The sequence below is a fragment of the Neovison vison genome, chromosome 13, assembly GCF_020171115.1.
Source record: "Neovison vison isolate M4711 chromosome 13, ASM_NN_V1, whole genome shotgun sequence".
Taxonomy (NCBI): Eukaryota; Metazoa; Chordata; class Mammalia; order Carnivora; family Mustelidae; genus Neogale; species Neogale vison.
Window position 1 is genome coordinate 67,453,069 of NC_058103.1, and position 13,495 is coordinate 67,466,563.

The window sequence follows — 13,495 nt, forward strand, 5'->3', positions numbered from 1 at the left end:
CCTTATCACTCCTGTTCAACTGAGTCCTTCATTTCTCTTCAAGTTACTGTTCTTTTCATACTCTTAATCTCTGGCCATTGGTCAGCTTTTAATTCCAAGCCTGGATGCCCATCTTGGTTTCCTTTGTTTATCCACATTTGATTGATCTTTGAGAGGTATCAATCCTTTCTGTCTTATGCGCTCTTCCATATCTCCTGTTTACGTATGGTTTCTAGTCTTCATATAAAGCAGTAATACTTATCAAATACTTCTTATTTCATAATTAGATTATAAAAAATATGAAGGTCTCAGCAACACCTCGTTTTCAGTTTCCACAATGCCTAGCATAGTTGTAAAAACATTAAAAGTAATAGGTTAACGTTTGACAAAATTGTCTTAAATCACATACTATACTAAACTTTTAGGGCCTTTGTTATAAAACTTTTTGCATGAATCATTAAATTTTAGGCTCTAATTAGAAAATTGTGGTATTTGATGAGGGGCGAGAGTTTGTAGAATAGATGTTAATTGTTCCAGATGTTACAGGCTGTCTCAAAAGCTGGATCCTGGGGGGCGGGGGGGAATTGGGCTTTGGGTGCAAAAGAAGTCAGATAATATGTCAGGGCAATACCTTTAAAGACAGAGGAACCTCAAAATCGAGAGGGGATTTGGTAACATAGAACTACAATGTGGTGGTGGTACATGGGTTTAGAAATAGAATGAGCTGTATGGGAAGTCCTGCCAGTCAGGAAAATAAGGAGTCATCAAGGCAGCTTGTCAAGATGGATGTCATAACAGGCAGAGGGAACACTGAGAAGACTGACCAGAGGCAGCATTCAGAAAACCAGACAATATGCCCAGATGGGTTGTGAGATCACAGTGAGGAGGCTTACGTGGCACAGCACCTGAAGCATCCCTGTTAGGACCCCAGTCCTAAATGGATTTGAGTCCACAGAAAAAATTAAAGCGATGTGTAATACAGCATTTAAAGAACATGAGTTCTGGAATCAGATGCCTGGTTTCAAAGCTCAAACTTTTAATTTAAGAGTTCTTCGGAGCTTGGATAAGTTACTTGCACTGTCTAAGCCTCAGTTTCCTTCTCTGGAAAACCTTGTAGAGATGTTGTGAGACTCAGATGTGATAATTTTGTGAAACTCTTATCAGTGCCTGGCAGATAGGAAAGGTTACATACTTACTAAAGTAGTATTAGTATTGCCACACTAGGTTGTAAAGTCTAGCTTCTAGAAACCAGTTCCAATAACTTGCTGGTGAATTCCCTAAGTAGAGAACCTTGAAACACATTGTTTCATCATAACAAAGAACATGGTTGACTCAAAGCCTAGACTCAGGCTGAAACATACCTTAACATATGCCTGGCCCCTGAAGGGCCTTAGTAAATATTTATTGAAAAAATTATGTCACCTTGAAGAAGCTCAGGAAATACAGAATTGCAGAGCATGCCAATAAGATAATAAACAATTCCTTATCATTTGTCTAAAAACATGGCAATTTGTCTTCATTGAGCAAGATGAAATATATATATATATATATATATATCTTTTTAAGATTTTATTTATTTATTTGACAGAGGGATAGAGAGAGAGCACAAGTAAGCAGAATAGCAGGCAGAGGGAGAGAGAGAAGCAGGTCCTCCGCTAAGCAGGGAGCCTGATGTGGAGCTCCATCCCAGGATTCTGGCACCATGACCTGAGCCGAAGGCAGCCACTTAACCAACTGAGCCACCCAGGTGCCCCAGAAATATATATCTTATAAGTAAACAGCTTTGTTCTCTTAGTCTAGAAAGATGATCAGGAGGTGGAGAAGAAATGATCATGATAGACAAGCAGAGAATAGTATTGCTAAGTGTGAGTGGGAAAATGAAAATTTTGCAAACTGGTGATTTTTTTTTTTCAGAAAAATCATGAAGGAGCCAATTTTTCTTTCTCTAGAGAACAATTTGCAAAATTTGATTTTTTCTTTAAGTGTGTAGGGAAACGTTAGTTTATACTTCTGTCAATTCATTTAATATGTTTGTTTATTATATTTCTTCAAATATTTCCTCATATTTTATTTCATGAAGAATTTTCATGAAATTGTTTCTTCAAATAAGACATGTTTTGCAGCTCTAAGGTAATCTTGTTATCTTCTGCATGTTCCAAAAAATGAAGCCCAATGATTAGGTTTTTACGTATCTAAAATAGAGGCAAAAAAGAAACAAACATCTATTATAAGAAAAGGAAAAGGAACTTAGAAATTTTTCCAAATAGATATTCTGTTCAGTAAGAAGTTAGTCGTAGTGAAAACTTAAGTGTCAGAAAGCCAGGTTCCAAGTCAAAACTATTCCCTTTTGGGGGGTGGGGGTGGAATCATTTTTAACTTTGCTTTCCTTAATTATGAGTTGGAGTTTATCTGACTTGCTGTACTTGGTTTGCAAGAATGCTTTGGAGAACTAACTAAATTAAATAATATATAAAGTGTTTTTTAAATCAGTGTTTCCCATCATATTTTTGGAAGAACACTAGTCTTTTGAGTTTCTTCATGAAGGGGGATGGGAGTCAAGTTTCCCTCATTAGACAGTTTAGAAAATGCTGTCTATGATATCCATGTCTTGAAGGTGAATACAGTCTTTTCACTTATAAAAGCCCCATAATTAAGAACCTATTTAATTTTGAGAATATGCCAATTAAACACGTTTTGCCTTAGAATGCTTACACAAATGTGAAATATCACCAACTGACCTTTTTGCACATAAGGTCTATCTTCTATTCCTGTCCAGTAGACCCTATATACTCGCTCCACTTCCCATTATCTGATATATAAGACATCAGAAGGATTATGTATCTGCACAGATCATTTAATGGCATAATAGAATGTTATACTTTCTGGAGTGCTGGCATCTAAATATAGAAGCTGGGCTACAGAGATATGATTTGTTAAAAATTACACTTTAAATCTAACACCAAGACTAGATGGGATTTATGCATTCATGTCTCTAGCCAGATAGATTAACAGGAAATAAAAAAAGTATTCCAGATGTGTCTCCATTGCTATGCATTTGATAGCAGATTGGGGAAAAAAATCCAGATATTTGAGCTGTTTTTCAGCTTTTATATATAATAAGCACATCTAGATTTACAAATTCCAATTTTTCTATTTTAACAACCATACTTTAAATCTTGCCTTTCCCCAAAGCACAAACTGAGTAATAGCATGGAAGAAGGGGGGGGGTCATATTTTATGGGTGAAATGTTACTAACACTGATTTTTTTTGAAGGTATTGATCAGTCGTTGATTTTCTGTCTTTGAATTCTTTGTTGTTGGCTCTCAAATATCAACACTTTTTTACCTAGTCAACTTGAAATTCTGGACTTAGTTAGGGGTCAAGGGGTGGGCTCCAGAATATGGACAAGATTCTGTCTACTGATGGCCTGTCCCAAGTTTTCCTGATAGAAATCACTGTTTCTCCCCCCAAAATCACAGTATCAAATTCACCCATATATAAACATTAATTTCAGTGAAACCTCAGTGTATCAGTCCAGAAGACAAACTTAGAACATCTAGATTTGGTTGGTTTTTTTTTTTTTTTTAAATCTTCCATGTACCTCTAATTTGAAGGATTCTTGGTGATGGATGGAAAATATCACGTATCTTTGTACTATTTCTACCTGATAAGAAGTCAAAAAAAGCTTGAAACAGTATAAGAGAAGATGACAGAAGGGTTGTTGTTTTTTTTTAAGAATTGTTTTATATATACTCCCTCCCAGTCCCCGTCCCCCGCCCTTAGCTGCTTCGATTATAGGGAAAGGAGAAGACTCATTATATTTATCATGTGTTTGCAGCAACCCTGGAATCCAAAGCTAGACTGAAGCTTTTCCAGATTTGATAAAGAGAAGAATGACTCAGAGATGTGTGGATAGGCTTATGGGTATACATGAATACAAAATCGTGCATCAGACCTCAGCTGATTTTCTTGCTGTGCAAATATTGAATTGGTCCTTTTTCTTTTTCTTTTCTTTTTATTTCTTGGGCCAGTGTTAATAGAATCCCTAAGACTTACAGCTCTTTAAGACGCTGTTGTCAACTGTTCGTTACAAGCTAGCCACCTGCAAGTTGACTGTTTTGAGAACCAGGCATGATACAGGCGTATCTCTTGTTTTTAGCAGTTAATGAACAGGCTTCAACTTACTGTTTTTCTCACAAAATTTTACTATATGAAACTGGCATTAATCTGTGCTAACTACTGCTACAACAAAAGCAAATTACGTTCCAGTTGTGATGGATGGTATGAGCAGACAGACAACTCTTACCAAAACTTGTATGAAGGTCTCTGAGTTCTGAGAATCCAGTGGGTTACGTTGATTGTGGCCCCATTGATCTAAATGTCAGCCAGTGACATCTGTATACAGGAGGATGGATTGTTCTATCCGGTGTCGTGGCTGAAGTAATATTGTGTGCATTTATTCCTCTGACATGTTAGTTTTATTTTGTTCTAGGTTATTATGAATGTACCTTTGCAAAAGTTTGCAGATGAAGTTTGCAAAAAATGCTAAAAGATACCTACTTACAGTAGGAGCTCATTTAAACTGTAGACCTTCTGCCAGCTGAGCATGAAATGGGTACACATTTACACACAACAACCAGGTGATCTCATTCTCACCTGAGGCCAGGAGGGCCTTCACCTAGTGTGACACAGCCCTCAGTTCGTTGACCTCAGAGCAGATGCATCTCTGCCATCACTGAGGTCTAAGATCACAGTGAGGGGAAGAATGGCGGTGGATATACTAGAAGGTGCAAGTTTGTGGCAGTTCACACTTACCCTTAGCCTCTGTTAGATGAAAAGCAAAAGGAAATCTTCTTTGCTGCCACTTACTGTAAACTCACAGGTATCAAACTAGAGAGAAAAATGTGATCCAGATCTTTTTAAAATCACCGAAAATCTGCCTAATAATAATATCAGTTAACTTTTACTATGTACCAGGCATCATTTCAAGTATTTTATACACATTAAATAATTAAGTCCTAGTCACATTTCCGATTTAGGCACATTATTCTTATGCCATTTTACATACAAAGAAATGGAAGTCAAAAGCTGGGAAATGCAGAGCTCCAATACACTCTGGCAGTCTGTCTCCAAGGACTGTACTCCTAAAATTATGTTCCACACCTTGAGACTTTCCTTGTAGTCATGCCTGCTCCCAGCTAAAGCAAAAATGGAGAAAGAGAAGGGAGTCCAAAAGTCTTCACTACACAAGAAGGTGGAAGTGCAGTGATCCTTATTATCTGAAAAGTCCATTTTAATTGCATTATTTCTCATCCTCAGGACAGTAATGAAATCCTAAGAAATTTGGTTTTCATAACTCATGTATCCAGAGGGAGTGGAGGTTGGCATGGAGGGAAATGGATAATATAAAAGGAACATCATGATGGTGGCCTTCAGCTGCTGCTCCTTTGCTTCTCTCTTGCTGATTACTCTTGCCTAGTAGCCTTTGAGAATTAGCTGAAACTATGAATATCTCCTTATTGAGAATTAGATATAAAATAAATACAAGTCACCCAAGTAGCAGGAAAATTATGGGTTTCTTCCTACCAAAGATGCTGAAGTCTTTACCTGAGCAGTGACCAAAATTTGTATATTTTGAAGGAGTGAATGTCTTTGTCATTCCCTTGAGACTTCAGAAAATCATTTTTCAACTCACACCAGTGGTGGCATCTCTGATATTAGTCATTAGGGGATGAACTCTGAAACTTTCAGAGACCAGGTGGTTGTTAGAAGTGAGAGGGAAGGGAATGTTTAGGGTGACTCAGGTTTCTTTCTTTCTTTCTTTCTTTCTTTCTTTCTTTTAACCTACAGCATTTTATTTTATTTTAAAATTTTTATTTATTTATTTGACAGACGGAGATCACAAGTAGGTAGACAAGCAGGCAGAGAGAGAGGAAGGGAAGCAAGCTCTCAGCTGAGCAGAGAGCCTGATGTGGGGCTCCATCCCAGGATTCCGGGATAATGACCTGAGCTGAAGGCAGAGGCTTTAACCCACTGAGCCACCCCGGCACCCACCAGGCACCCCGTGACTCAGGTTTCTGACCTAGATGGCAGGCCATTTACCAAGAGAGGAAACACCAGAAGAGTAAGTTTGGATGGAAAGACACTGATCCCATTGTTGGCATCATTCATTTACATGAACAAACCTAAAAGACACTTGGATAAAAGATTCTGGAATTTAGGGGAGAGAGCTGAGCCTCCCTTACCATTTTGTTACTAGGTTTACTGAGTCTTCTTATAAACATCCGCTTTCTACATTCACATTTATAGCATCTCTCTGGGAATTATATGCTATTTCCCCTTTATAAGACATCAAAAGATGGTGATTTCAAGGGGCCTTAAATGAAGTATGGATTGAAAAAGAATGTGATTGGAAAATGGATAAGAAAGTGTGCTCTTCTCTCAACCCTGGCAAACAGGCAGTAATGAGGATTAACAAAGCCATTGCCACAGTGCTTTACTTCTGAGAACGGCACCTCACGTCCCCACCAATACCACTGTGTAATAGCACATGCTTCCTTCTGTTTGGCATGCCATTTAGAATTTAGACCTTGGACTCATCACTGATTACACCGATTATATCTCTCTGTCTCATTATGAACTAAATCATTCAGATGTTTGATAGGAAAGTAGGCAGAAGTCCCCATATTAAGGCTGTATTACTCCTAAATAACCTGTTAAAAAGATAAGTTGATTCTAATTCTCCCCTTTCCTCCCTCTCATATGTTTGAATATAATAATCCTGAAGGCAGGATAAAGAAGGGGAAAACATGACACCTTTAACTTATCACAGCTAAATATTTGGAATGAATACTCAACTTCAGAGTTGAATATTAAAATAAAGCAACACTATTAGAATTAAAGAATATAAGTACTAATGAAATATTGCTTAACATGAATCCAAAAAATATAGAATAGAATGTATGCATACTCTAAAAATGTTAGTTAATTAAATCCTTCCTTTTTTTTAAGATAAAATATCGTAACTTTTATAAAAACTTTTGCTTTTAGTGATGAATTTCCATTGATTACATAAGAATGTTCTAGGCAGGTTGAATCAGGAAAATTTTTGTCTCGATCTCCAAATGGTATTTCCTCCACACTTCAGAATAATTTATATTCACCCCATGGATATGTCATCAATCTGTTAAGTGTGAATGGACACTATTCTTTCCTGTACTTGACCAAATGTTTCATTTCCTGAAAATTAAGTTACTTAAATGCAACAAACAGATGGCCAGAGAGTCCAGTAGTAGATTATTCTGCCATGAAATTTATTATCTGAATTCCTGAGGTAGGCCTGAGAAGTTAGCACAATTCTTTCTGAACACCAGTCTGCCATAGTGTTTTGGTCATCAAGCCACTTTTAAGTTAATTCAGTTACTTTGGACATTAGTAGGAAAAATTGAGAAGCTATTTCATATTTTATATAGAAGAGTAAAATTGTGAACAAGTGACATGGACTACTTGGGTTGAAGCTTATCTTAGAGTTACCCTTAAGGAATTAAAAAGGTAATATGAATTGTAATAGAATATAATGCCTTGAATTTTTTTTTTTAATTTCCTATCTCCAAATATTATCTTCTCTAGAGTGGAGAAGTATTCATCAGTATAGTATGGAGAATGTGGATAAATAAGGCATGATTCTTTCTATTCTCTTTTCTTTTGTTACTGCCAAATACAAAAACAAGTTTGGTCATTTGGTTCAATGCAAAAAATATAGCTTATGAGTGAGCATCTATGATGGCCTTGTCTCAGCTACACATGATAATCTTTAAAAATGTCAACTTGTTATATATCAGCTCTGCAGGGGGAAAAAAAATGTCATTTTCCTCTTGGAAAGATTTTTCAACTACCACTCAATCTTCTCTTTAGCCAACCCATAAAGCATAAAGATTTTTATAAAAGAGCAAGGGCCAAGTACAGCAAACGTATTAGTCTAAACTTTTCTAAAACATCTCTTTACCAGTTGTGTATACATGACTTTTAGTTCAGTGTTACAGATTTTTTTTTTTAATTTTTTTTTTTTTTTAATTTGACAGAGATCACAAGGCAGAGAGAGAGGAAGGAAAGCAGGCTCCCTGCTGAGCAGAGAGCCCGATACGGGGCTCGATTCCAGGACGCTGGGATCATAACCTGAGTCGAAAGCGGAGGCTTTAATTCACTGAGCCACCCAGGCACCCCATGTTACTGAATTTTTTATCAATCTACATACCTAACTATAAAGTCCTTTATTAAAAATAACAAAATTTTCCCTTATCCCTTTCATAAAGATGTTAGTAGGGGACGTTTCACAGTCCTTCAGAGTTTATAGATAAGTAAACTTAACAAGATAGTTGACAATGAACAATCTCCTTAGTCTGTTCCATACTTTTGGCCTAAAACGTTCTGGGAATACACCAAAGAGATAAGCCCATTTAAGTCCTCACCTCTATATAGGGGCTTCTTAAATCATGTTTTAGAATAGGGAAAAGGAAAAAAGAAATACTGATATAGGACGTTAGTATTTTTAAGACCTCACTTACTTAGAGGAATGCAAGTAGAAGAAGCACATGAGAAATCACATTGCATTTATATTTGGATAATTTAGGTAGGAGAGCTTCCTGGCCATTTCCTGACTCCCTCTTCTCCCCTGTCCTTCCTGAGCCCCTTTACATTGATCTTCTTCACACTCCAGTTTTCCTGGGTCTACACAGGAGACCCCTTGCCTTGCTATCTTCTATCGGTCTCTTGCTTTCCTATTCATTTTTCCTGCTCCTCACTCAGTCAACAAGGCCTTGGTCATTTAAGAAAGCAAAACTCAGAGACGCATGGGTGGCTCAGTGGGTTAAGCACAGCCTTCGGCTCAGGTCATGATCTTCAGGTCCTGGGACTGGGCCTTGATCGGGCTCCCTGCTCAGCGGGAAGTCTGCTTTCTCCCTCTCCCTCTGCCTGTCACTCCCCTTGCTTGTGCTCTCTCTGTCTCTCTCTCTCAAATGAATAAATACAATCTTTTTTAAAAAAGAACGAAAGAAAGAAAGAAAGCCAAACTCTTCAGAATACTGCTTAAATGCTTAAAGTTAGAATAAATTTTAAAAAGAAGCAGTTCAGAAGATATTCACAGAGGAAGGTACACTTAGCACATTTCACAGTGGACTTGCCCCAGGAGAAGAATAACCTAGGCAGGACTCTCATGTCACTCTTTTTTTTTTTTTTTTTTTAAGATTCTATTTATTTATTTGAGAGAGAAACACAACAAGAGAGGGAATACAAGCAAGGGGAATGGGAGAGGGAGAAGCAGGCTTCCCGCTGAGCAGGGAACCTGATGCGGGGCTCGATCCTAGGACCCTGGGATCATGACCTGAGCCAAAGGCAGATGCTTAACAACTGAGCCACCCAGGCACCCCTCTAATGTCATTCTTAGACCCTTTACTGTCATCACTGATTTAAAAGAGGATAGCTGAAATGCCCGGATACCCCAGAGGCTGGTGATCTTTCCACCTGGTGTGGCTTCTTTGGATCCAGGAAGTGGATTCAAGACCATGTGACAGCCTGGGCATGGGTTCAGGTACGAGCAGTGCTATCATTGGTCTTCCATAATACGTATCAAATGCATCCATGGAGTCATTTGTTAGCATCTCCCACTTACTGATCTGGCACCCGCATGCTGGCCAAAGCCCCAGCAGCTGTCCAGTCTTATTTGTAATCAGTCAGGACAAATAAAGTAGCAGTTCTGGTCATCTCATCCCCCCCCACCACCCATGTGCTTCAGCTCTGACTCTGGAGGGCTAGTCTATCCCAAAGTAGCCAGTTTTGACCAGTTAACAGTGTGATAGTTTCAAGGACAGTGACTCCAGCCCTCTGGAGGTGAAAGGTTTTGGGGTAGAGGTGTAGACATCAGCTCAGACCACATTCAGAAACTTGTTATTCCCTGACCCCATTAATGGTGACAAGATTGGGCATGAAGGCACCAAAATCCAAAAGACCCATCAGATGTATGAGGTAGAGATCAACACGGCCCAAGTAGGGGCAGGGCATCCTGAGAAACGGGTCGTCATCATGGGAGCTTCTGCCAGCCTCCGTATCCAGTTCACGCCAGGCTCTCCTTGCGCATGGGCAGAAGGAGGACGGCAATGGTACAGACTCACCTGTGGTCCCTTCTGCTGCTCACCAGCCAGTATCCATCTGTGAGGTCTAAATAGCAAAGCCGTCTGCGGTTTCGAGAAGTTTGTGAGAATTTCATTTTACATGCACTTTTATCCCTGATGGAGAATTTTTTTTTCTAAAATCATTTCTTTATTTTTTTCTCTGTTCAGCTGTTAGTGCATTTCAGTGAGTCCCTGATTTTTTTCTTCAGGTAGTTTATGTTCACGATGATTTTTTTCTTTCTGTTTCTCATTGAAATGTAAGTGGAATGTATAAGAGTTCTTTTAATGTTAGGATTTTGTTGTTGTTGTTGTGCCCAGAAGAAAAATAAGATAAAGGTCAGATGATCGAAGGCTTTGTTGATGACCCCACAGCCACATTCAGACTGAAGCATCCTCCTAACGGTCCATCTAATGTTAAGAGTAATTTTGCTTGATATATGTGACAATTAACATGTCAAGCCAAATGCAGCCTCTCATGAGCCATTGCTTTATTGTGGAAATATTTATTGAGTGCTTGAGAACCACACAGGATGACCACATAGCATGGGGTACCAAGCAGAACGTGAGCTCAATAATTTTTTTTTTTCCCACGGTTTTCCTGGCGGTCTTCACTCTGTTGTAGAGCAATTGATAGCAGAGCGGTTCCGAACGGTTTATGACTAATGTGCTTCTTCAGTGCCGTCAGATGTGCTGCAAGTACAGATTTCATCTTGTCGACGTTAACTTTCTATCAAGGGTGTAGAGATGGCCTGGTATGCTTATTTAGGGTGTTGTGCTTAATATTGGAGATGATCCTGCGAAATTCGGATTTCTCAATATGGCATTCTAATTAAAACCTAATTAGCAATTCACTGTGCTGGAACTTAGGTTTTTCAGCGTAGAAGAAAATAATTTCACTCTGCATAGAAAGTAAAGATATATTTTTTGGAGACATTAGAATTTCAAAAATATAAGACAGCACATGTGGAATTCAGAAATGTTAAGAATCCGAAGTGTGGGTTTCTCCATAGCTTTAAGCTTGAACAGTTTTATATAATCAGTGAGCTTGCCAAACAGTATCAAAAAACTCATTTTCTTCAAGTGCTTTATTTATCTTTAATAGAACCTTCATCACCCTGGTGTTGTAAATTTGGAGTGTATGTTTGAGACGCCTGAAAGAGTGTTTGTTGTTATGGAAAAACTCCATGGAGACATGTTGGAGATGATCTTGTCAAGTGAAAAGGGCAGGTTGCCAGAGCACATAACGAAGTTTTTAATTACTCAGGTAAGAAATCAATTAGAGGCAGAAAAAAAAAAAAAGATAATATTCAATATCAAATGTTACCACTGTTTTACTGCAGCTTCCTAGCCTTGTTTAGTCCCTGAGTCCCAAGTCTGACTTAACACTCAGAAAGGTGGCGGGGGGTTTATTGTATTATTTATTTTTATCTGTGGTCTCCAGAATCCAGCGTACCAAGGGAGTCATGCGTGTGCAGGCCCTTGTATTAAAACTACTCATGAAACTTTCAGTTGCACAGTGGCTGAGTCCTGGTTCTTTGAAATGATTCAAGAATGGATGCCCCTGGAAGCTAGTCCTGCCATCTGTTATCTACACCTGTCTTGGTTGCTGTATCAATACCATAATAGGCCACTCTTTCCACTGACGTTTCCTTAGAAACCTGCCATGTGAATTTAGCTCATTTCCGTGTCTTGCGTATAAAGAGGCTTAACTGTTCACTGTGGGTTTTCTCGTGACCCCTCCAATTTATGTCCTAGGAAAAAACATTTTGAAATAAAATAGACCAAAATAAGATTATCTTGATGATTTTCTTCTCTCTAGATACTTGTGGCTCTGCGGCATCTTCACTTTAAAAATATCGTTCACTGTGACCTCAAACCAGAAAACGTGTTGCTGGCATCGGCAGATCCTTTCCCCCAGGCAAGTCTGAAAGCCTCTCTCAGCAAAGCCAGCTGACGGCAGCGCCAGTACTGGCTCCCCTGCGATATTTTTTTTCTCAAAAGCTTTATTTGTTTCACGTTTTACCTGTTCGTTTTCATCCCCTTGCTTCCTTCTTAGATCTTGGGGACTACGGCTTTGTTACTCTGGCTTCTCGGTTCAGCCTCCCCGAGTGCAACAATGAGCCTTCTCCTTGTGCTCATTCAGCGGCCAACGTAGGCACAGCCTGCAGCAGGGGCAACCCCAGGCCAGTGCTGAAAGCTGGGGCCAGAGAGGGTAGAGAACACTTCCCAGGGACTTATTTCAGTTCAGCGTTGTTCTGAGGGACAAGGGCAAACATTTCTGGTTTTCCTCATCTCAGAGCATAGAAAACTACTGCCCATCTCCCCAGGGAATCTTCTATCTGACATGACCTAAGGCGACTGTCCACCTTGCTTCCCTGACATCTTCAGGTCCTGTCTAGGTTCCCATGCAGACCTGAGTTTGAGGATTATTGTAGGTAACATGACGGGTCCCTGTGCTGATCCCTCAACCTTTATTTATAATAAGCCCTTGTGTTCAATCTGTCACTTCCAGATTTGTGTGATGTTTTTCTGCCTGGTAAAAGAGTATTAGGGCCGCCTGGGTGGCTCAGTGGGTTAAGCCGCAGCCTTTGGCTCAGGTCATGATCTCAGGGTCCTGGGATCGAGTCCCGCATCGGGCTCTCTGCTCGGCAGGGAGCCTGTTTCCTCCTCTCTCTCTCTGCCTGCTTGTGATCTCTATCTGTCAAATAAATAAATAAAATCTTAAAAAAAAAAAAAAAAAGAGTATTACCCACTTCTGAGTATACATATTTTCACATTTATCTCTTGGTTTTGCGGGCAAAGGAAGGGTGAATGTTTACATGATTTTTTCTTATGAATGAAAATATACTTTTGTACCAATACTTCAGCCACTGTCTTCAAGAATATAAAATGGAAAGTAGCTATTACTTCTGTCATGCATGAGAAGTCTATACGGGATATGCAAAGTATTCTAATTGTCTTTGGTAGACCTGGGCTAAGACACACATAGACACACAATCTGTGACTTTACCATTTCTGTAAACCATTATTACCAACAGGTGAAACTTTGTGACTTCGGTTTTGCCCGGATCATTGGAGAAAAGTCTTTCCGGAGGTCAGTGGTGGGGACCCCAGCTTACCTGGCTCCTGAGGTTCTGAGGAACAAAGGCTATAACCGCTCTCTAGACATGTGGTCTGTTGGAGTCATCATCTATGTAAGCCTAAGTGGCACGTTCCCGTTTAATGAAGATGAAGACATACACGACCAAATCCAGAACGCAGCTTTCATGTATCCACCAAATCCCTGGAAGGAAATCTCTCACGAAGGTAATCTGCCATTCATAAATGATAGTGGTTTAATGCTTCAGTG

General features: G+C 39.2%; 1 protein-coding gene across 2 annotated transcripts in view; it reads left to right on the forward strand.

The window, feature by feature from the left end:
- Positions 1–13,495, forward strand: part of PRKD1 (protein kinase D1) — a 333,946-nt gene that overhangs the window by 298,760 nt on the left and 21,691 nt on the right. For both annotated transcript variants that reach the window (XM_044231954.1, XM_044231955.1), the window contains 3 exons: positions 11,249–11,410; positions 11,966–12,064; positions 13,185–13,452. In XM_044231954.1, coding sequence (XP_044087889.1) covers positions 11,249–11,410; positions 11,966–12,064; positions 13,185–13,452 — 529 coding nt within the window. The remainder of the gene's footprint in view (positions 1–11,248; positions 11,411–11,965; positions 12,065–13,184; positions 13,453–13,495) is intronic.